The sequence below is a fragment of the Gossypium hirsutum genome, chromosome A03, assembly GCF_007990345.1.
Source record: "Gossypium hirsutum isolate 1008001.06 chromosome A03, Gossypium_hirsutum_v2.1, whole genome shotgun sequence".
NCBI lineage: Eukaryota > Viridiplantae > Streptophyta > Magnoliopsida > Malvales > Malvaceae > Gossypium > Gossypium hirsutum.
The window spans coordinates 95,672,667-95,696,441 of NC_053426.1; the positions used below are offsets into that span (position 1 = coordinate 95,672,667).

Here is a 23,775-nt window from a genome sequence, read left to right on the forward strand (position 1 = left end):
ATTAGGTTTTATTGCTAGAAATATCACAAACCAAGTCAATTTTCAAATTTTTAGTTTTCTGTCATGCGAGAAAATCGTTTTCAAATTGTAATTTTTCCAAAAATATCCACATTTCTTTTCCACTTGTAGATCCACTTACACCTTCTGGGTTTTATCTCTTCCAATAAGTCTACAAGTTCCCATACTTAGTTGGAATCCATAAAATCTACAAAATTACATGTTTACAAATGAATATACTACATTCATGGCATCAGATCCAACAAAGAATAAGGGGGCTAAAATGGTTTGTAATGCGAAAATAAAACAAAAATTGGATTGGGAAAAAAGACTAAGAAGCTTTTAGGGAGTAAGTAGTCGTCTTTTTTTTTTATTTCCGAGGTTGTTAGGGACAAGATTCAATAGAAGACTTAATAATGATGATGTTGGGGTTGATACTTTATTAGGGAAATTATAGATGAAGTTTGATGCATGTTATATTTGTATTGGTTCAAGTGGGAAGAATCCAATTAGTGTTTCAAATGAAAAGGTATTGTAAAATGTGATAGTTAGTGAAACTAAATCAAGTTTTCAGGAAAATGTAATGAGTCCATCGGGAACACTCTTGATGGGATCCACCTATGTAAGTGAAGTGTAGTCACTTCTAAAAGTTCAAGGCTTGGCTCTAACAACACGTGAAAAGAGGTTAGAGACACATGACAATAATAGTGTCCCTGAATATTGTGTATTGACTAGTGTTGAAATTGTTGTGTGAGATGTGTTTGATCTGCCACAATTTGTTGCGGCAAATTAAATCCTTTTTAGCACTTAGCGAGATTATTTTCTAGCAAGTTAGTGTTATTTTAGTTAATTTTCTGTTTTAGTACTTAGTTAATAAAATGAGTAATTTTGATGGTTTTATGACTTTTTAGGCCAATCCAGGCTTAAGGGAATACTAACATGTTGATTAAGAGTGCAAGATATCAAGTCGTGCCAATAAGTCATTAGACAGCCCTCGGTGTTGCAAAACCCAACTTGGATGTCAAAACACCAACTCCAAACCGCCTAAGGATCATTCCACCTTTGATGTCACGACACCAACCACGCGATGTTGCGACACCGAACCTCGACATGGAAAGGAGTATTCTGCCCTTGATGTCGCAACACCAACCTAAGGATGTCCCGACACCGTTGTGACGAGGCCACCTAATTTACTAAGGGTGTTTTCATCCATATAGCTTCAATCAACTATGATTAGTCAATTGTATTAGGTTTAAATGATTCATCTAACATAACTCTTATATGCTATTGCTCAAGACCTGATAAAAGGGATATTTTCCTTAGTTTGAGTTTAGTTTTTAGATTATGGTATTACTTTAAGGATTTCTCTGTTCAAATTGAATTAATTTTAATTTCAATTTTAGTTTTATTTTATTTTCTTCAATTGTTCGTGTCTTCTATTTTGTATTGCAAACCACTCAACATATGTTAGGGGATTTTCTGTTCATGTGTGCAATTGATATCTCTGGATCTAATTTTTCCTTTCTCTCTTTTGTGTTTTGATATTTACTTTATTGTCTGAATTTAAATTAGATATTTCTGCATTATTAAGATTAACGAGTGGATCTGGGATTAATTAACTGAAGATTAGGGTTTATTTTAGAATTAGTTAGATTGGGTTGAGTGAAATTAAACCCTAGGCTTGACGACCCTAAGAAGTTATTTAAGTAGATGAGGTCTAAGAAGTAATTTAAGTAGATGAGGTCAGAAGAATAGTCTATTGAGCATCTCTCAACTTGTCCTAGTTTGAACTATGAGGTCGGAAGAATTGTCTATTGAGCATCTCTTAACTTATCCTGGTTTGAATTATGAGGTCAGAAGATAAGTAGTTCTTGTCGATTTGTTAATTTAGTTAGAGGCCAGAAGGTAATAACTAGGTTAATTACTAGCTAAATGATTAAAACCCTAAATAGGAAGTTAATTATAAACATGGAAAAGAGTTAATCTTCTATTTGCTTATTTTAGTGATTTACAATTGTTTCTTTTAGTTTCTAGTTTTGCATATTTTCATTTGGCATATTTTTATTTATGAATTATCGTAACATAATTTTAATTGAGTACTATTTAGAATTGTTAGTGTAGAGATTATCTACTAATTTAACTTAGCCTGCTTTGGGTACAATCCTCGGAGTACTCCCATATTCTATTGTAAAACTATATTACACCCTGACCCGTATACTTGCAGACACCGCCTATTTCATATCTTTAGATGCAGTATTTTTCAGCCCCAACGTTCGCATGTTGGGCGATGGTCAGTATTTGATTAAACAAATTGAATAGCTGGTTCAAAGCATAGCCTACCATGATATTTCAATTATCTTTAACATATTTTCGTTATATGAATGCTCAATCGTAAGATACCTTCATTTATGCAATTGATTTTCAAGATTACCAAAAGCTAGATATTTTGACAATAACAAGGAGATTGTTGAAACATTTTCAAAATATTTCTAATGTTTCAATAGTTGTAATTGACAAGTTACAAGTAATCCAAAATTTATTTCACTTTGTTGTTAACCAAAAGTTTTCACTACACATAGTGATGAGTTATGTTTGTTACTAAAAGCTATGTCACTTGATCATTAACAAAGAGTCGTGATTATTCAAGTAGACATAAATAATTATATTTATTGTTAAAAGATGTGTCTATCCATTTGGATATTTGTGTTTCTATTAAGGTACATGAGAATTGTTATAAATAGGAGAGGAATTTTATTTATATGACATACTAAGAAGTACAAAGACATACCAAAAACTCATAAACAGAAATTTCTCTATTCTCCTCAATCTTCTAATATTCAAAGATTTTTCTATAAAGAATCAGTACAAAAGTTCATTATAAAATTTGATTCTCCTGCTATGCTCAGCTCAATGTTCAATAGACTATTTTCACCATTGTTAGTGCAAAATGCCAACAATAATTGGGTTTCATTGCATCATCGATGTTTATTTGCTAGTAACTTTTTTGCTCTTCAAAATATAGGCGAAGAACCAATAGAATCTTAAAGAAAGTGACATGGTTACACGTCATGAAACATTCAGTTAATTTATCATAAATTTATTTTTATCCCATGCACCAACAAGAAATATTCTAAAACAATGGAGATTTTGTGTCATGAGAGTAGATTGACTACTGTGGAAAAAATTGCTCATATAACCTAAGATAATTAGATGGGATCATTGTTGATACGGTAGGAATAGTCTATATAATAATTTCTCTCCCAACTAAAATGCGCATATATCGTTTCTTTTGTTTAACATTTCTTTCTTCGCTTTACTTTCTTTTCTTTTATAATTATTTATTCATACACTGTTAGTGTGAGGAAAACTTTTCTGTTTTAAGGGAAAACACACTATCATTCTCAACTTCATTTTTGAAGTACACTAAGTGAACACGAAACCAATCAGACAACTCCATTGTGAGTAATTTTGTCTTCAATTCGTCAATACCTACCTAAACTCTACCTCATCAAAGTCAAGTTAGCTGGTACTGACATTAATTCGTCCACATCTTTTTAACTGGCTTTACAATTACAAAAGCTTGTTCTAAACTTAGGACATGAGAGCAATGGCGGAAATGGTTTCCTTTTCAGTAATTAAGTGGGATATTTCTCGTCTGACATTTTGGGACGTGTCGATTGCGTTGTTGGGGCTATTCATTTTCAGTTGTTTGTATGAGAGACTTACAAGAAAGGGTCCGATGATGTGGACAGTGTTTGGAATAATACCATCAATTGTCTTCCACCTGAGTGACGCACATAATTGGGGCACCAGAGTTTTGATAAAAGCTGGGGGAACATTTCATTACAGGGGAATGTGGATGGGAGGTGCGTATGGGATCGTCACAACTGACCCTTCCAACATTGAATATATGCTCAAGACAAATTTCCAGAATTTCCCTAAAGGGAATTACTACAGAGAGAGATTTAGCGACCTGCTGGGGGGTGGGATTTTCAACGCCGATAATGAATCATGGATGGAGAAAAGGCAACTTGCGAAGCATGAGATGCATTCGAGTCGTTTTATGGAGCACTCCTTTAAAACCATGCAAGATTTAGTGCACAAAAAGCTATTGATTTTATTGCAAAAGCTTAGTATTTCAGGGCAGTGTTTTGATCTACAAGAAGTGCTTCTTCGGCTTACATTCGATAACATTTGCACAGTAGCTCTTGGCGTTAATCCTGGGTGTTTGGCCCTTGATTTGCCCGAAGTTCCCTTTGCGAAAGCATTCGAAGAGGCCACCGAACTCACCTTATTAAGATTCTTGATGCCACCTTTTGTATGGAAGGCGTTGAAGTTCTTCGGACTTGGAAATGAGAGACGGCTCAAGGAAGCAATAAAAGTTGTCCACGATTTTGCAGATAAGAAAGTGAGAGATCGAAGGAACATACTTGGGAACTTAAGCAATCAATCTGATTTCTTGTTGAGGCTTATTGAGAGTGAAAATAAACAAGGCCAAAACAGGCATTTTCCAGGTAATTTCTTGAGAGATTTCTGTGTAAGTTTCATCTTAGCAGGTCGAGACACAACTTCAGTTGCATTAGCCTGGTTTTTCTGGCTTATACACAAAAACCCACAAGTGGAAAACAAAATCCTGGCCGAAATCTACGAAATTTTATATCATCCCCAGTGTAGAACACAAGATAACATCACAGTTTTCACAGAAGACGGATTGAAAAAGATGGTTTATCTCCAAGCAGCATTATCTGAATCCCTACGGCTCTACCCATCAGTGCCGATTGAAATGAAACAAGTTCTAGAAGACGATGTGCTCCCTGATGGAACAAGGGTAAAAAAGAGTGCTCGAGTCTTCAACTTCCTATTCTCAATGGCTCGTATGGAATCTATATGGGGCAAAGATTGCTTGGAGTTCAAGCCAGAGAGGTGGATCAAAGATGGGAAGTTCGTGAGTGCAAACCAATTCAAATACCCCGTTTTTAATGCCGGTCCGATGCTATGTCTTGGGAAGAATTTTTCTTACACTCAGATGAAAATGGTGGCTGCTTCAGTACTATTAAGGTATTCGGTTAAGGTTGTTGAAGGTCACAGTGTTGTACCAAAGCTGACCACCACACTCTACATGAAAAATGGTTTAATGGTGACGCTAAAGCCTAGGTTGGTAAACAATGCTTAGTGCTGCCTATATTATAAAAGTTGGAGTGAAAATATAACGCAGAATAATTGAGAGGTATGTGAGGAATATGCAGATTTGATTTGTTTTTTGTTTACTCATTCTCGTATTTATTTTTACCTTTTGTGTGCTTGGTTGAATTAAACGATAAACCTCTATTAATGTGATTAACTGTTTGGATCTTTTAGCTCCTTGGTCAGTTTTTGGATTTACAGTATTGTTCTTTGTTATATCCTTTCCTATTGTAATTTTTAAAAGTTATATTATAGTTTTCTTTTTGGAAAAAAACCTAACTACACAACCTAATCAAATCAAAAGAATCCACAATCCTATAAATCCACCAAAACCTTAACAAACCCCAGACTCTGAAGAACTCCCTCTGGATATCTCCATATTATGTGTCATAATGTACTGCTTAGGCCAAGTCTTTAAGATCTTAATAGTTGATACTACCATTCAATACCAAAAAACAATATAAGGATAATGACTTCTTTTACCTTCCAACTTTATTAAAAAAATTATTTTAACTCTCTATTTAATTTGTTGTCTCTTTTATTATTCTTTGAATTTATATTTTTTGTTAATCCAGTCCAAAATAGATGGAAAAGTTAACAATTATAAATTTTTATATAGATGACACATCATCATTTAATTAATTTTTTAAATTTTTTTAAAAATATATTTTTTATATTTTTTAACGATTTTTAATTTTTAAAATAGTTGTTATAGTTTTTATTTAATTTTTTTAATTTTAAAAAATTAATTAAATACTAATGTGTCATCCACATGACAATTCATGTTTATGCAATGTCAAGAAAGTTAAAAAGCATTAATTTTTCCAATCAGTTTAGGGTGACTTGACAAAAAAACGCAAGTTTAAAAACAAAAAAGGACTAAACATTAAATGAATGACTAAAATGACTTCTTCTTTTTTTTATAAAATTGGAAGGCCAAATAAATCATCATGACAACAATATATAGGTAATACCAAGTGGTCCGCATTACCTGATACTTTTATTTTGATAAAGTATTCGAACCTAATACTTATATACTAGATTTTGAATGTGAGTATGAGATATGATTTATTTAAATATATAAAACAATTAGAATTTCATGTATATATATACATTGATACGTATTCAAATGAATATTTGTTTAGCACTAATAGTTAAAAAGAAACACTAATAGCATAATACAGCATGGTTAAACTCTTTATTTAGCACTCTAATGGCTAAAGTTCAAGCCTGCAGATATAATCTCCATACCTAATATTTTTCTATAAATACATAATATGTTATAATATATGTGAAAATAAAAATAAAATAAAATAAAGAATACACAGATTTTAAGTGGAAACCCTTTTGGGAAAAATCACGGGTAGAGGAGAAGGGAATTCACTTTGTCGAATTTGAATTATTACAAGAGGAATAGACTACGTCGATTTATAGGCTTGTAAAGTCATATTCTAGTAAGATTGAAACACCTTATTTTAATCAATATAAAAATAGATAGAGTTTAATAAGGTTTAAAAAACCTTATTCTAAAATAAAATAAAAGAAGTGTAGCTCTATATGGATTTTACTTTTATTTTATTTTACCACTGTATTATATTTAAATAAGGATTTGGGTCATTTAATTCTAACAGTCTCCACCTTGACACGAATTCTTAATGAACAAGTTCTTCATCACGAACTCTCAACGAACAAGTTCTCCACCTCTTCCATAAAACCCCTTAAGGGTTTAACTTCAACAATGAACACCAACCAAGTCTAAACAATGCTCAAACTTGGTTATAGGAAGTGACTTAGTCATCATATCCGCAGGATTTTCATGAGTACTAATTTTGCTCACAACAATATCACCATGAGCAATAATATCACAAACAAAATGATACCGAACATCAATGTGTTTTGTTCTCTCATGAAACATTTGATCTTTTGTAAGGAAGATTGCACTCTGACTGTCACAAAATACTATACTGATTTGAAGGTCTTCATTGAGTTCACTAAAGAGTCCTTTCAACCAAATAGCTTCTTTACAAGCCCCAATAATCGCCATGTACTTAGCTTCAGTTTTAGACAAAGCGACTGTAGTTTGCAAAGTGGTTTTGCAACTGATTGCACAACCTCTGATTATAAAGACATAACCTGTGAGAGATCTTCTTCTATCATGGTCTCCAGCAAAATCAGCATCAACATACCCAATGGCTCCATCTCTAGTTCTTCCAAACTATAAGCAGACATCAGTAGTACCTCGTAAGTATCTTAAAATCCACTGAACTGCTTTCCAGTGTTCTTTACTGGGATTCGCCAATGTATCTGCTAACTGCACTGGCTGCATATGATAAATCTGGACATGAACAAATCATAGCATACATGAAAGATCCCATTGCACTAGATTATGGAACATGTGACATGTCCTCAATCTCATCATCTGATTGTGGAGACAAAGCTGATGAAAGTCTGAAATAGGCTGCTAAAGGAGTACTAACAGGCTTAGCACTCTGCATATCAAACCTACAAAGAACTTTCTCAATGTACCCCTTCTGACTTAGGTACAATTTACTTACTTTTCTATCTCTGAGAATCTCCATACCAAGTATCTTCTTTGATGGTCCCAAATCTTTCATCTCAAATTCTTCACTTGGTTGGGCTTTGACCTTTCTTATCTCTCATTTATCTTTTGCTGCTATCAACATGTCATCAACATAAAGAAGTAGATACACGAAAGAACCATTACTGTTTTTCTTAAAGTAAACACAACTGTCAAAACAATTTCTTTTGAAATCATGAGAAGTCATAAAGGAATCAAACCTCTTGTACCACTGTCTTGGTGACTGTTTCAAACCGTAAAGAGACTTTTTCAGCAAGCAAACATAGTCCTCTTTTTTTGAGATTGCAAAACCCTCTGGTTGCTACATGTAAATGTCCTCCTTAAGTTCTCCATGAAAAATTATAGTTTTTACATCTAACTGCTCAAGCTCCAAATCAAGCATGGCCACAATACCAAGCAAAGCTCGAATCAAACTATGCTTCACAACTGGGGAGAACACATCTGTGAAGTCCACTCCTGGAATTTGACTATAACCCTTTGTAGCAAGCCTTGCTTTATATCTAGGTTCTTCAACTCTTGGAGTCCCTTTTTTCTTTTTAAACACTCATTTACAACGAACAGCCTTTTTACCTTTAGGAAGTTTTACAAGATCCCATGTTTTGTTTTTGTAGAGTGATTCCATCTCTTCTTGCATAGCAAACATCCACTTTTCTGAGTCTTCACATCTAATTGCCTCAGAATAATTAGATGGCTCTCGGTTTTCATCTATATCTTCAACCACATTTAAAGCATAAGCAACTAGATCAGCCTCGGTGTAACAACCCGATTTAGATCCTAACTGGAACGGCGGTTTCAGGACCACGAATCCGAGCTAAAAAATATTTTAAAATTATTTTGTGTTTATTTTGTGTGAATTTATATCTGTAAAATTTTCGTGAATTAATTTCGTCATTTAGGTGTCCGATTAAATAAAAGGACTTAAATCACGTAAATTGAAAATTTGGTAGTTTAATTTATAAAGGGCCGAATTGTTAATGGCTTTTAAGGATGAGGGATTTATGTTGTAAATAACCTATAAAGATATTAGTGGGACAGTTAAAGACTTATAATATGTGGTTTTTAATATTAAATTATTAAGGTTATAAAAGTAAGTTAATTATTAAAGCATATATATGATATAATATCATAAAATAAACTATGTTTTTCATTCTCTCTTGCACCGATTATAAACAAAAAGAAAAAGAAAGAACACAAGACTAGGTTCGGCCATCTTCCAAGCAAAAATCAAGGTTCGTTCTTTGTCAGTTTTTGATAATTTTTACGTTTTTGAGATCGTTGCTTCAAGTACTACAAAACCCATACTTGAATTTTTTATTTCGATGGATATTTTGAGTTGTGCCATTGTTGATAATTTGTGATTTTTACTGTTTGATGATGAAAAATGAAAGATGTGTTTTAGATTAACATATTTTGTATTGGAGTTTTTGATGATTTTGAGTAATTAGGACTTAATTGCAAAAATAATAATTTGGGGGACTAAAATGTGAAATTAATGAATTATAAGGGCTTGTATAGACATCGGTAATATTCGGCCTAGCTTGGGTGTGGAGAAATTTGATGTATTTTGTGTTTTGTGTAATAGGGACTAAATTGTAAAAAATTGAAAATGTTAGGGGTAAAATGGTAATTTCCCAATTTATATGTTTTTGGACTAAATTGAATGAAAATATGTTTGAATGAGCTTAATTTGAATATGTTTAGATCAAGAACCAAAGAAATCAGATTTGGATTGGGGAAAAACGAAAGTTGTCGACTAGCAGCCTTGTCCCGTTTTACGACGTCCGAGGTAAGTTTATAAGAAAATAGACATGTTTATTGGTAACTTAATGTTATATTTACTTGCTGTTTTGAAATGTTAGAAACTAAATATATTATGGCCTAATGTGATTGAATGTGGCTATTACACTTCCGAGTTCGATTCGACCGAGTTACGGCGTCTGAAATCCCCAAATGAACCTTAGGAATAGCTAGGATACATATGTCATGACATAGGATTCCGATATATGAGTGTGAGTAAGTCTATGGAATCAATTTGTGATTTCGATATGTTTACGAGTAAGACCCTGTTTGGGATAGTGGCACCGATATGTGGCTACATGTAAGACCACGTCTGGGACATTAGCATTGTATGATATATGTGTGAATTATCCGAGTGTCCTACCCAATTCCGAGTGGTTCAATAGGCAAAGGTAAACATAATCGGATGTGTTGGATGAGCAAAAAGGGACAGGTATGATTTAGTTTATTGGTTATTAATGATAAGGTAAGTATGTGACTTATTGATAAAATGCGTTATGTATGATATAAAGGATAAACTTCCTTGGTTCAAATATGTGTTTTCGGCCTTGAACGAATGGTGTATTTATTATGGAAATGATTCTTTAATTGCATTTATATGTGCCTATGAATATTCGGCTATGAAAGTAAATTATGTACATGATCATATAACCGGATCTTTGAGCTTATATAAATGTGTATAGTTGACTTGTGAATGAGTAGTAAATATACTATGAATAGCTCTTGTGTATATATGTATGAGTGATAATGTATATATGCAGATATATGGTTAACTTATCTAGTAAAATTTTATTAAATATAAGAGTTTTGCATTTTGTGTAGGGGAACTAAGTGTAATAGGAATATTCAGCTTTGGTGGTTAAATGATACTATGTTGGTTTTGACTATTTATACATTCGGTTAAATGGAATTATAAAAGGAAATAATTATATATGCTTAAAAATACTGCATATGAATGTACCTATAAATGATTGAATTTAAATGTATAATGATAAAATATTTTGATTAGTTTTGCTAATTTTGTTAATATCATTGAGTTATTTATTCGCTTATAACTTATTAAACTGAAATAGCTTATCATGTGAATATTTGTTTCTATTTTATAGATTTTGGAAAATCAAGTTACAAGCTTGAGGATCGTCTACGAGGTTCATCTCACTATCCACTACTTTGGGTACTTTTATAAGTTGAATTAAAAATTATGGCATGTATAAGCTAAAGTATGTTTTGGAAATGTTAATTTGGGGGTTGTATATAAAGCCATGCGAAAATGACTAAGCAATTATCCTTAAAAATTATCTTTGTTAAGCTCGATCTTTGCCCACTCTGCCTTATAATTTGTGACATGTTTGCATGAACTTGTGTTAGGTATCGCGTGTGCTGAAATATGGATATTGCCATGTTCCTATTCGGTTTATGCAAATGGGATTGAATGTTCACTAAGTTTGATTGATGATAACTAGTGTATAGATATTTTGTGGACAATTGATGTGTTTAAAAGTTATATACCTTATGTTAAGTAAGGTCTCTACTGCGGGTAAGACACATATATTTTATGTGTACCTTATTTTATTGGTTTGGTTTTGATATTTTGTGTGGGATTATATATATATGAGAATGTCATTTAGATAAATTAATATGTTTGCATGCATATTATGTGTATTTATAAGGTTGTCGTATGGGTTAAATCAACTTTAGTATTAGGTAGTTAAAAATTTAAGTTAGTTGGATATTATAAATGGATATATGTGACTGAGTATTTGATCATGACATACGGATGGATCCTTGTATGTCTTGTTATATATATTTATAGATGTTTGTATTATGATTGGGTTGCAAACATGCATGATTATATTGATTCGTTGAATTTTTTTTTGTAAAGCTACGAAATTATGCAATTTAGCTTGTGATAGCCGAATAGCTATAGAATGGAACGGATTTTCTTTGTATATTCCTAAATGTTTGACTTTAGTTTGTGTAATTATAAAATACATGCAAAGTTGATAAAAATTTAGGAATAAAAGCCGCACCAATTATTTAATATGGATACATAAAATGATCGAACATAATTTAGGTAATTTACCAGTTTAAGTACAATTTATCTTGCCTCATTTATTTTAGTTGTTCAAAATGTTTCGAACTTTGATAGGGATAATTGTGTGTAAAGTTTATACTATCGTATGAAATGTTCCCGATTTATTAATGAAGTCGGTATAGACATTTATATTAATAAATATTCGTATAAGTAATTTGTATGATTGGTAATGTCTCGTAACCCTAGGCCGGTGACAAATACGGGTTAAGGCTGTTACACTCGGCATACTTCTTTGGAGGTTTAATTTCTCTTCTAGTTCTATTTTTGGCAATAAAGTATTATGGTGAAGAAGTAACTCTATTCTCAGTTTTTGTACTAGCTTGAGAAGTCGACTCTGTATTAATCTGATGCTCCACCTACTTTTGATTTTCTTTATTGGAAGAGTCTTTATGAGATAAGTTAGGTAGCATAGCAGTTTCATCAAAAACGGCATCTCTGCTAGTCACAACTTTTCTATTTTCAGGACACCATAACTTATACCCTTTTACACCGACTTTATAACCAAGAAAAAAACATTTAATGGATCTCGATTCGAATTTTCCATTATCAACATGAGCATACATAGGACACCCAAAGATCTTTAAGTTAGAATAATTAGCAGGATTACCAGATCATACCTCTTGTGGAGTCTTTTTCTCAATGGCAACAGATGGAGATCGGTTGATCAAAAAACATGCAGTAGAGGCTGCTTCTGCCCAAAACGACTTTAGTAAGTTGGCATTTGACAAAATACATCGAACCTTCTCTATGATCGTTCTATTTATTCGTTCTGCAACATCGTTTTGCTATGGAGTATGACGAACTATCAAGTGTCTCATGATCCCTTCTAGCTTGCACAGTCTATTAAACTCATTAGAACAGAACTCTAAGCCATTGTCTGTGTGGAGGTATTTTATTTATTTTCCTGTCTATTTTTCAATTACAATTTTCCAAGTCTTAAATGCGGAAAACACATCACTTTTCTGCTTTAGGAAGAACACGTAAACTTTTCTGGAAAAATCATCAATAAAAGTTAGTATATAATTAGCTCCACCTCTCGAAGGCACTCTGGATGCCCCCCACAGATCAGAATGAATATACTCCAACGTTCCTTTCGTGTTATGGATTCCTCTGGTGAATCGAACTCTCTTTTGCTTCCCAAAAACACAGTGCTCATATAACTTCAATTTTTAAATTCCTTGCCCATCAAGAAGTCCTCTTTTGCTCAATTCTGACATGCCATTCTCACTCATATGCCCTAGGTGCATATGCCAAAGTTTAGAAATATCATCATCTGAAAAGGAAAAAGGCGCGACAGCTGCATCACCAGTAATAGTAGAACTCTGCAAAACATATAACTTGATAGTCTTTCTTTGCCTTTTCATCACAACAAGGGAACCTTTGGAAATATTTAAAACTCTATCTTCAGCTATGTTTCTATACCATTTTGAATCAAGAGTACTCAAATAAATTAAATTTCTTTTCAATTCTGGAACATGTCGTACGTCACTAAATGTTCTGACAACTCCATCAAACATCTTAACTTTAATTGTTCCTGTAACACCCCGTACCCGAGACCGTTGCCGGAGTCGAACACGAGGTGTTAACGGGCTTAATTCATTACTTAAACAGCTCATACAATTCATTTTAAATTTTCTAGACAAGCTGGCTAACTGCGTCGCAGTTGCTTTAAAAATCATAACTTGAGTTCCGAAACTCGAAATCAAATTCCGTAAATTTTTCCTGAAACTAGACTCACATATCTATCTAGTAAAATTTTTTTTAAATTTTTGGTTGGTCCAAGTTGTACAGTTTATTAGTTAAATTCTCCCTTGTTTCAGGGTTCGACTACTCTGACCTCTGTGCATTACAAATCAGATATCTCCCTGTACAGGGCTTCAATGCCTATGCCGTTTGTCTCTAATAAAACTAGACTCAATAAAGAATCTGTACACATAAATAATGACTTCTAATTATCTTTGTAAAATTTATGGTGAATTTTCAAAGTCAGAACAGGGGATCCAGATATCGCTCTGGCCCTATTTCACAAAAATTTAAACATCTCAAACAATATAGCTCATATAGTTGTTTCGCTTCTTCCATATGAAAACAAACTCATCAAACTTCGATTACATAATTTATTAATTATTTAATTCCATTTTTACTATTTTTAGTGATTTTTAAAATTCACATCACTACTACTGTCTGAATCTATTTTATGGTAAATTTTACCTATTTCATGGTTTCCATGGATTAACTAGTAATTTGACATACATAACACCAAATCCAAACTTAACATTTAAGCCATATTCGCATGGCTAAAAGTATACATATCAAAGTTCAAACAAAACATAATAGCCTATACATGCCGAAATGTTCTCTTAGACCAACTAAGAAGAAGGTACCAAAGAGTTGCAAGCTGGTGTGATGACTTCGACGATGGTCCCGAGCACACAAAATGGGTCAAAGAAACCTAAATAAGTAACAAGTAAACACACCAAATGAGTATATAACTCAATAAGTCATAAGCATTACACTACCGTCAATTAATAAAAGATCATAAGAGAAAACAAATAATGCAAGATCAATTACTCCAACCATACCGAACTATGCTATAATTTCATAGAATTTCGGTTCAATCTCATGCCAAGTCCTACAATCAAATCAAATACCAAAACAACCCAATTGATTTAGACCCGATTCCTCAAAGCATGGAACCATGATGCACTAGATAAATTTATACCTACTCAGCACATGTCTCAAGTTCGATATTTTAGTTACTAGTTCTACCACTTCGTTCTTTCATGCACATTTTATATTATCAACCGAATTTGCACACATAGTGCTCGTCACACTCGCACACATAGTGCCATAGTAAACCGCACACTCAGTGCATTGGATTTCCTCTCATGTTTCAACATCCAAATCGGCACACATAGTGCCATTTAATTCTGCACACATAGTGCCATATGTTAACTCATTATGATAAGGCAATTTACTTAATTCAAATAGCGCATATGGTCACATAAATAAATAGTAAAATCACTCCAAAAGAATACTTATAAAAAGGAATTCTTTTATGATTCACTAGTATTATTTATATACAAACTAATCAACCTTACAAAAATGCTTAAGGACTTACCTTATATTGGATGAAAATGATTCCCAATCGACTACTCAATTGTCTTTGCTTTGCCCTTGTTTGATTCTCCCACTTTGATTTCTCGATCTAGAATAAATACATTTAGTAGTTTAATTACCTTGCTGGATACTTATGTATAATTTAATGATTTTCACTTCATTTCACAACTATCCTTGTTCAAAACATTAAAACCTTAACTAATGTTTGATTAGTGCTTCAAGGCCGAATGTACTACCACTACTAAGATAACTTAATCTCGGTTAATTTAATTCTAATATACAAAATCATGAATCAACTCAACCTTATAAGCCAATATTACTCCTTTAATCGATTATAGAGAGTTAAAAATAATATCACAAACATATACACCTATATGGCCGAATATACCAAATTAAATTTAACATTACCTATGTAATTACCTATAAGTTCTTATACTTCAAATTTCATACATTTAACCTTTTAATGCCTATTAATCGTTTTTTTATCTTAACCTAAAATGGAAACTCCCATACTCGATATTTCAACCGAATTATCCATATCACCAAGACTAAAATTCGCACCTTAAACTTCATACATTCTAATTATGACCTTCATAATTCATTCGGCCCTATCAAAAAACCATTTAACATACAAGGAAAATAATCATAGAGAAAGAAATTAACATTCCAATTAGACTCAATATAACCGAGTGTACAAGGTGCTACTAAACTTCTTATTCAAAAATCTTCATTCCATACTATCATCCCCCTTTTATTCCATACAACATGAAAATAACCTCTAATTCTAACACTTAGATTCACGGCATGATGCCTAAACCACCATAAAAGTTTCAACTTTCTTGACATTACCAAGAGTGCATCCAATTATTAACTTAACATATCATAAAACCAAATCAACAATTCAAAACTTACCTCTTACTAGCTAAAGAAAAATGCCGAATTGCTTTGGGGTAAATTTCCCCTTATTCCTTCATCTTTGTTTCGGCTTTGAGAGAAGAAGAAGAAGATGAACACCCTCTCTCTCTTCTCTTTCTTCTATTATTCATCCCTATCATTTCTTCTTCTTTTTTTCATTTTATTAGAATTATTTAAATCATTTGTTAACTTAAAAATTATATTAAATTAGAATTTGTGGAGCATCATCATCTCTTGGCCGGCCACTATATATATTATGGGTAAATTGACATGCAAAACCACTCTTTTTAATACATGAACTAATAGACCATTATAAAAATTAACCTATCACATTTCTAAAATGTTTCATATAAGTCCATTTTAATAAATTCACTTAAAAATGACCAAATTAATGCTTGAAACTTTCACACATGCATTTACTCACATCATGAACATAGAATATAACTTTTAATTATTTATAAAACTCGGTTTTTGTGGTCCCAAAACCACTTTCCAACTAGGGTCTAATTAGGACTGTCACAACTCTCCCCCACATAAGGCATTTTCGTCCCCGAAAAACTTACCAGCAAACAAATTAGGATATCGATCCTTCATAGAGTCCTCAAGTTCCCAAGTAGCTTCTTCGACCTTGTGTTTATGCCACAATACCTTCACTAATGGGATTTTCTTATTTCGCAATTCTTTTACTTCACGTGTTAAAATGTGAACCGGTTCTTCTTCGTAACTCAAATCAGATTGAATCTTGATCTAAGATGAAGTAATTATGTGCGATGGGTCGGACCTATATCGTCGAAGCATCGAGACATGAAAGACGTTGTGAATCTTTTCAAGTTCAGGGGGTAAAATTAATCGGTATGCGACTGGTCCAACTCATTCGGATATTTCATACGGCCCGATGAATCTCGGACTCAATTTGCCCTTACGGCCAAATCTGAGCACCTTTTTCCAAGGTGACACTTTAAGAAACACTTTGTCTCCAACCTGATATTCAATGTCTTTTCTTTTTAAATCCGCATATGACTTCTGACGATCCAATGCTGCTTTCAGACTTTCACGGATTACTTTTACTTTCTGCTCAGCATCTTTAATTAAATTAACCCCAAAAATTTTACTTTCACTAAGTTCAGTCCAAAACAAGGGTGTACGGCATTTACGACCATACAAAGCCTCGTAAGGTGCCGTCTTAATGCTTGATTGAAAACTATTGTTGTAAGCGAATTCAATCAAAGGCAAATACCTTTCCCATGAACCACAAAACTCTAAGATACAACATCTCAACATATCTTCGAGTATCTGAATTACCCGCTCAGATTGACCATCAGTTTGGGGATGAAAAGCGGTGCTAAAATGCAACTTGGTACCCAATGCTTCTTGCAATTTCTTCCAAAATCACGATGTAAATATCGGATCTCTATCCGACACAATAGAAATAGGTACTCCATGCAATCGGACAATTTGGGAGACATATAATTCTGCCAATTTATCGAGCGAGAAATTCGTACGAACAGGGATAAAATGAGCAGTCTTCGTCAATCTATCAACAATAACCCAGATTGAGTCTTTCTTACTCTATGTCAACGGTAAGCCAGTTACAAAGTCTATCGTTACTCGATCCCATTTCCATTCAGGTATCATGATCGGCTAAAGAAATCCTGACGGCACTTGATGTTCTGCTTTCACTTGTTGACATATCAAACACCTTGAAACAAAGTCAAAAATGTCTCGTTTCATGCCAGGCCACCAAAATTGACGTTTCAGATCGTTGTACATTTTTGTACTCCCCGGGTGAACTGACATTCGACTACTATGAGCCTCGCTCAAAATCATTGAAATAAGTTCTGAATTTCTTGGAACACATAATCGACTTTTGAACATCAAACAATCATTATCGTCAATCTGAAACTCTGAGTCCACATTTGAAGCACATTCAACTCGTTTAGCAGCCAATTCAGCGTCAACTTTCTGGGATTCAAGTATTTGATAAATTAATAATGGTTTGGCCTTTAATTCTGCTACTAGCACATTATCGGATGAAATGGACAGGTGAACATTCATCACTCTCAAAGCAAACAGCGCTTTACGACTTAAAGCATCGGCAACCACGTTAGCCTTTCCCGGGTGATAATCAATGACGAGTTCATAATCTTTCAACAACTCAAGCCAACGTCTTTGTCGCAGATTCAAATCTCTTTGAGTCATCAAATATTTAAGACTTTTTTGGTCCGAATAAATATGACACATCTCTCCAAACAAGTAGTGTTGCCATATTTTCAAGGCGAATACTATGGCCGCTAATTCAAGATCATGGGTCGGATAGTTTTTCTCATGCGACTTTAATTGTCTTGACGCGTAAGCCACAACTCGACCTTCTTGCATCAACACACAACCTAGCCCAAGCAAGGATGCATCACTGTAAATAACAAACTCTTTACCGGATTCCGGCTGTACTAGCACTGGAGCTTCAGTTAAACAGGTTTTTAATCGATCGAAACTTTCCTAACATTTTTCTGACCATTCAAACTCAACATCTTTTTGAAGTAGTTTTGTCAGCGGTGTAGCTATTATCGGAAAACCCTTTACAAACCATCGGTAATAACCAGCAAGTCCCAAAAAGCTCCTAACTTCAGTAACATTCCTTGGAGGCTTCCAATTGAGTATGGCTGAAATTTTGTTCGGATCAACTCTAATACCCGATGGGAATACCACGTGCCCCAAAAAGCTAACCTCTCTCAACCAAAATTCGCATTTACTGAATTTTGCGTATAACTGCTTGTCTCGTAACATTTGTAATACCAATCTCAAATGCTCAGCATGTTCAGTTTCATCTCGTGAATAAATCAAGATGTCATCTATAAACACAACTACAAACCAATCCAGATATTGTCTGAAAATTTGATTCATTAAGTCCATAAATACCGCAGGGGCGTTAGTGAATCCAAACGGCATCACCAAGAACTCGTAGTGACCGTATCTTATTTTAAAAGCAGTTTTAGGTATGTCCGAGTCTCGAACTCACAATTGATAATAACCCGATCTCAAATCTATCTTTGAAAATACTGATGCTCCCTTTAGCTGGTCAAACAAATCATCAATACGTGGTAATGGATATTTATTCTTTATTGTTGCTTGGTTCAATTGACGATAGTCGATGCACATTCTCATGGTTCCATCTTTCTTTTTCACGAATAATACTGGTGCACCCCAAGGTGAGAAACTCGGTCGAGCAAAGCCTCTATCCATCAACTCTTGTAACTGCATTTTCAATTCTTTCAATTCTGTTGGTGCCATACGATACGGAGCTATCGAGATTGGTGTGGTACCAGGTACAAGTTCGATGCCAAATTCTATCTCTCGAACAGGTGGTAATCCCGGTAACTCCTCAGGAAAAACATCCGAATACTCACAAACCACTGGTACTGATTCAAGTTTCCTTTCCGCCTCTTTGCTATCAAATACGTATGCAAGATATGCTTCACACCCCTTTCTCACATATCTCTGAACGATCATCGAGGATATTATTGCTGACACTCCCTTTAAGTCAGTAGACTCAACTCGGACTATCTCATTATTTGCACACCTCAAATCAATGGTCTTTCTTTTACCACTGCATCATGTACGGTCAACCAATCCATACCAAGAATAACATCAAATTCATCAAATGGTAAAAGCATCAAATCGGCCAGAAAACAGAAATCTCAGATTATTAGAGGGCATTTCTTACACACTTTGTCAACAAGTACATATCGACCCAAAGGATTTGACACTCGAATTACGAACTCAGTAGACTCAACAGGTAGAGTCTTACTGGATGCTAAAGTCTCATATACATATGAATGAGTAGAGCCAGGGTCAATCAATGCAATCACATCAGTATCAAAGAGAGTGAAAGTACCAGTGATAACATCAGGAGAGGATGCCTCCTCTCGTGTGCGGATGGCATAAGCTCTGACAGGAGCAAGAGTCTCAGATCGAACAGCCGTATCAGAAGTCCCTCTCTGACTACCACCCCTACCTCCTGAAATTCTCGGTGGTCTACCTCTGGTCGTTGTTCCACTAGGTCTTGCACCTTGCATCTTATTTTTCTCATCAAGTTCCGTGCAATCTCTAATGAAGTGATCCTTCGAACCGCATCTGTAACAGGCCTTGTTAGTAGACTTACCCCAACATTCACCTACGTGTCGTCTTCCACATTGTGGACATTCAGGTTTTTCTTGGCGATTGTTACCCACACTAGCAACCGAAGTAGCTCGAGAGTCCTTTGATGGTCGCTCTCTAATAGAAATTCCTGCAGTCGTCTTCGATTTATTAGTATCTTCCCTGAACTTCTTGTGACAGCCCAAAATTGACCCTAGTCGGGAAGTGGTTTCGGGACCACAAAACCGAGTCTTATAAATAATTAAAGATTATATTCTGTGTTTATGATGTGCGTAAATGCTTGTGTGATAGTTCCATACTTTAATTTGGTCAGTGTATGTGGAATTTATTAGTAGGGACTTATGTGAGACAATTTAGAAATATGCTAGGCAAGTGTTCAAGTGGCCCATTAATATATGTGGGAAAGTGTTTGTCCTTGCATGTCAAATTAGCCAAATTAAAGCATAGTGGCTGGCCATGCTATGGGTGGAAACATGTCACCAACATGTTATGCTAGTGATGTATGCTAAGAAAAATAAAATAAAGAGCATGGTAATTAAACAATGAAAAGGAAGGGTGATGAAAAAAAAATGGTCTCATCCATACCCCTCCTTGTTGCCGTGAGTTGAGGAAAGAAAACAAAAAAAAATGTGTTCATTCTTGAACACCTTTGGCCGAATAGAGGAAAGAAAGGAAGGGGAAGAGCTTGAGAAAATCGGCTATGGTGGTTTGCTAGACTAAGGTATGTTTGATGTTGTTCTTGAGATGCATGCATGTTTTAGTAGTTGACTTGAGTTCTAAAAACCCATGGTTCAATTTTGTGGATTGATGATGATTTTGTGTTTTGCCATTGATGAGTGCTTGAGCTTTTTGATAGTTGTTGATGAAAAGTGAAAGATATGTTAAAGATTAATATGTTAAATTAAGGCTTGGTAACCTAGCTATTAAGGTGAAATGCTAATGTTAGTATTTGATTTGGTAATAATCTGTTTGGGGACAGCAGCAGTAAGGTGATTTTGGAAAATCGCCATAATTTGTAGGAGTTGAATTAGAAGCTGAGTGAATTATGCCATTAAAGCTTGAAGAGTCTATTTTCTTACAAAAGAAACTATAAAAACAAAAGAGTTACCGATCTTGAGATATTTGAAGTATTGTGGGGCTGAGTCAAAATGACTACTAGATTCCCTGTTCTGTTTTTAGGAAATCATTATAAATTGTACAAAAATGATTATAAGATAAAATTTATATGCTTAGACTCCTTAATGAGTCTAGTTTCAAATGAGATCAAATACAACACATTTTGAATTCTGTAAAATGAGAAATTTGATTCGTAGTGAAGAGTGGTCAGAATAGTCAAACAGTGAAACAGGGGAAACTTTAAGAAAAATATGGTATTGATTGGCCAAGCCAAAAATTCTGAAAATTTTATGGATGGAAGATATACGAGTCTATATTCAGGGAAAATTAACGGCTAGTGATTTGGAGTTTTGTAGCTCCAGTTATAAACAATTTAGCGACTACTGCTCAGGAAAACAGCTCGTAGTGAATATGTGATTTTGTTGTAAACATTAATGAAAATTTGCCAATGAGTTATTTATTGACTATTATAAAGCTTACTATAATCTATGTGTGTGAAGGTCAAATCAATATATATATTATTCTGAAAGTAATACTTGAATAGTCGATTAATGACTATTTTAAATTTTGTTGAACTTAAGCTCAAGAGCAAAAGGGAACTAGATCCGATAAAGGCAAAGAAAAGATCACTGAGTAGTCGAGTTGGAACCGTCTTATCCAACACAAGGTAAGTCATTAAGCATGTAGTTGGTATTATTTCAAATGGTCATAATGTTTATGTATTGATGCTGAATGGAATGAATAAATATACATATATATATATGCATGTACGTATGTGATGATGAAATTGTTGAATGAAAAGAAAAGAGGTAAGATGTACTGAGTTGTTGATCTCGGCACTAAACGTGCGGGTATAACCATTTATGACCATGAGATTGGCGCTAAGTGCGCGGGATTAAATTGTACAGCACTAAGTGTGCGATTTGACTATGTTGCACTAAGTGTGCGAAATGAATATGATGCACTAAGTGTGCGAATTGACCATGCGGCACTAAGTGTGCGAGTTTGACTATGTAGCACTAAGTGTGCGATTTGATTACGTAGCACTAAGTGTGCGAGTTGATTATATAGCACTGAGTGTGCGGACTCAATATGCATTCGTGAATCATTATGGACACTATGTGTGCGACACTATTGAGTCGATCGCGGACAGCGGATCGGGTAAGTGTCTTGAGTACATGGCTAATAGGTGCTATGCTTATACTTGGTGTTGAGCTCGGTAAGTTTGAACCTATGTGACAACTATACTTGAAGTCACATACATAAAATTTATCGTAGGATGGGTGAAAGGTTGTTTAGTCGTTTGATTGTAACAAAAATAAATTGATTTATGAAAATGCTTCAATGTCCTATTGATGAGTATATGGAATGTGAATGCATGAATTGATATGAAATTCAATCGATAGGTTGGAGGAACTATGGTATGGTTCGGAATGGATGGAGTAATTAGCCTCGTTCCATTTTGTTTTCTCTTGTGATAATGTTATTGATGGATGGTAGTGCATAGCTTATGACTTACTGAGTTATAAACTCACTCGGTGTTTCCTTGTCACCTATTCTAGGTTTCTTGGACACATCTCTTTTTGCGTGATCGGGCCGTCATCGAAGTCATCACACCGGATAGCAAGTTTTGGTACTTTCTTCTTAGTTGGCTTAGAAGAACATTTTGGCATGTATAAGCTATTACGTTGTGTTTGAACTTTGGCATGTAAACTTTAAGCCATGCGAAAATGGCACGAATGTTCGATTGAGTTGGATCAAGGGTAGGCATGAAATGGACCGAGTTACTTTCGTAACAGATGCTGGCAGCAGCAGTGTCATGAGATTGAAAAATCACTAAAAATAGTAGGAGTGGAATTAATTGATGAATAAATTATGTAATCGAAGCTCGATGAGTCTGTTTTCATGAGGAAGTAACGAAAAGATCATATGGGCAGTATATTAAGAGATAATCAGATTTTTGTGGGACAGGGCCAGAACGGTTTCTGGATTCCCTGCTCCGACTTTGGAAATTCATTATAAATTAACCAGAGATAATTAGGGGTTGTACCATATATTTATAGATTCCTCTCTGAGTCTAATTTTCATAGAAACAAACGGCATCAGTATTGAAGCCCCGTGCAGGGAGATATCCAAGTCGTAATAGGCAAAGGTCAGTGTAGTCGACCCCTGCAACATGGGAGACTTTGACTAATAAACTGTACTAATTTGCCCAACCAAAAATTCTAGAAAAAAATACATAGATGGGCACATGAGTCTAGTTTCTGGGAAAAATTACGAAACTGATTTTCGAGTTACGAAACTCAAGATATGATTTTTAAAACGACTAGTACACAGATTGGGCAGTGTCTGGAAAATAAATTTTATAAGGGGTTAAAGTCAGTTAACACCTCGTGTTCGACTCCGGTGTCGGTTTCGGGTTCGGGGTGTTACACTTCTTTACAGCCGAGAATGAAGTTTTACCCGCCGATCTTTTACGAAAGTCTCTAGCTTCAAATTCAGCCTTCTTTTTCTCCTTCCCAAGTTCTTCTACCTTGCAAGCTCGTTCAACTAGTGTTACAAATTCTTTTATCTCTAAAATACCCACTAGTAGCTTTAAATCTTCATTCAATCCTTCTTCAAATCTTTTACACATGGCAATTTCATCAGCTACACACTCCCGAGCATATCGACTGAGTCTTACAAACTCACGTTTGTATTCAGATACTGTCATACGGCCTTGCTTAAGTTCCAAAAATTCTTTACGCTTTTGATCGACGAACCGTTGACTAATATACTTTTTTCGAAATTCTGTCTG

The 23,775-nt window shown here is 34.4% G+C and overlaps 1 protein-coding gene across 1 annotated transcript; it reads left to right on the top strand.

Annotated features, from left to right (window-relative positions):
- The first annotated feature begins 3,403 nt into the window (after positions 1-3,403).
- LOC107888205 (cytochrome P450 86B1) lies at positions 3,404-5,349 on the top strand. Its single transcript, XM_016812317.2, has one exon. It carries the CDS (start codon positions 3,596-3,598, stop codon positions 5,168-5,170), a length of 1,575 nt encoding a protein of 524 aa, XP_016667806.1. The 5' UTR covers positions 3,404-3,595; the 3' UTR covers positions 5,171-5,349.
- Positions 5,350-23,775: the final 18,426 nt, after the last annotated feature.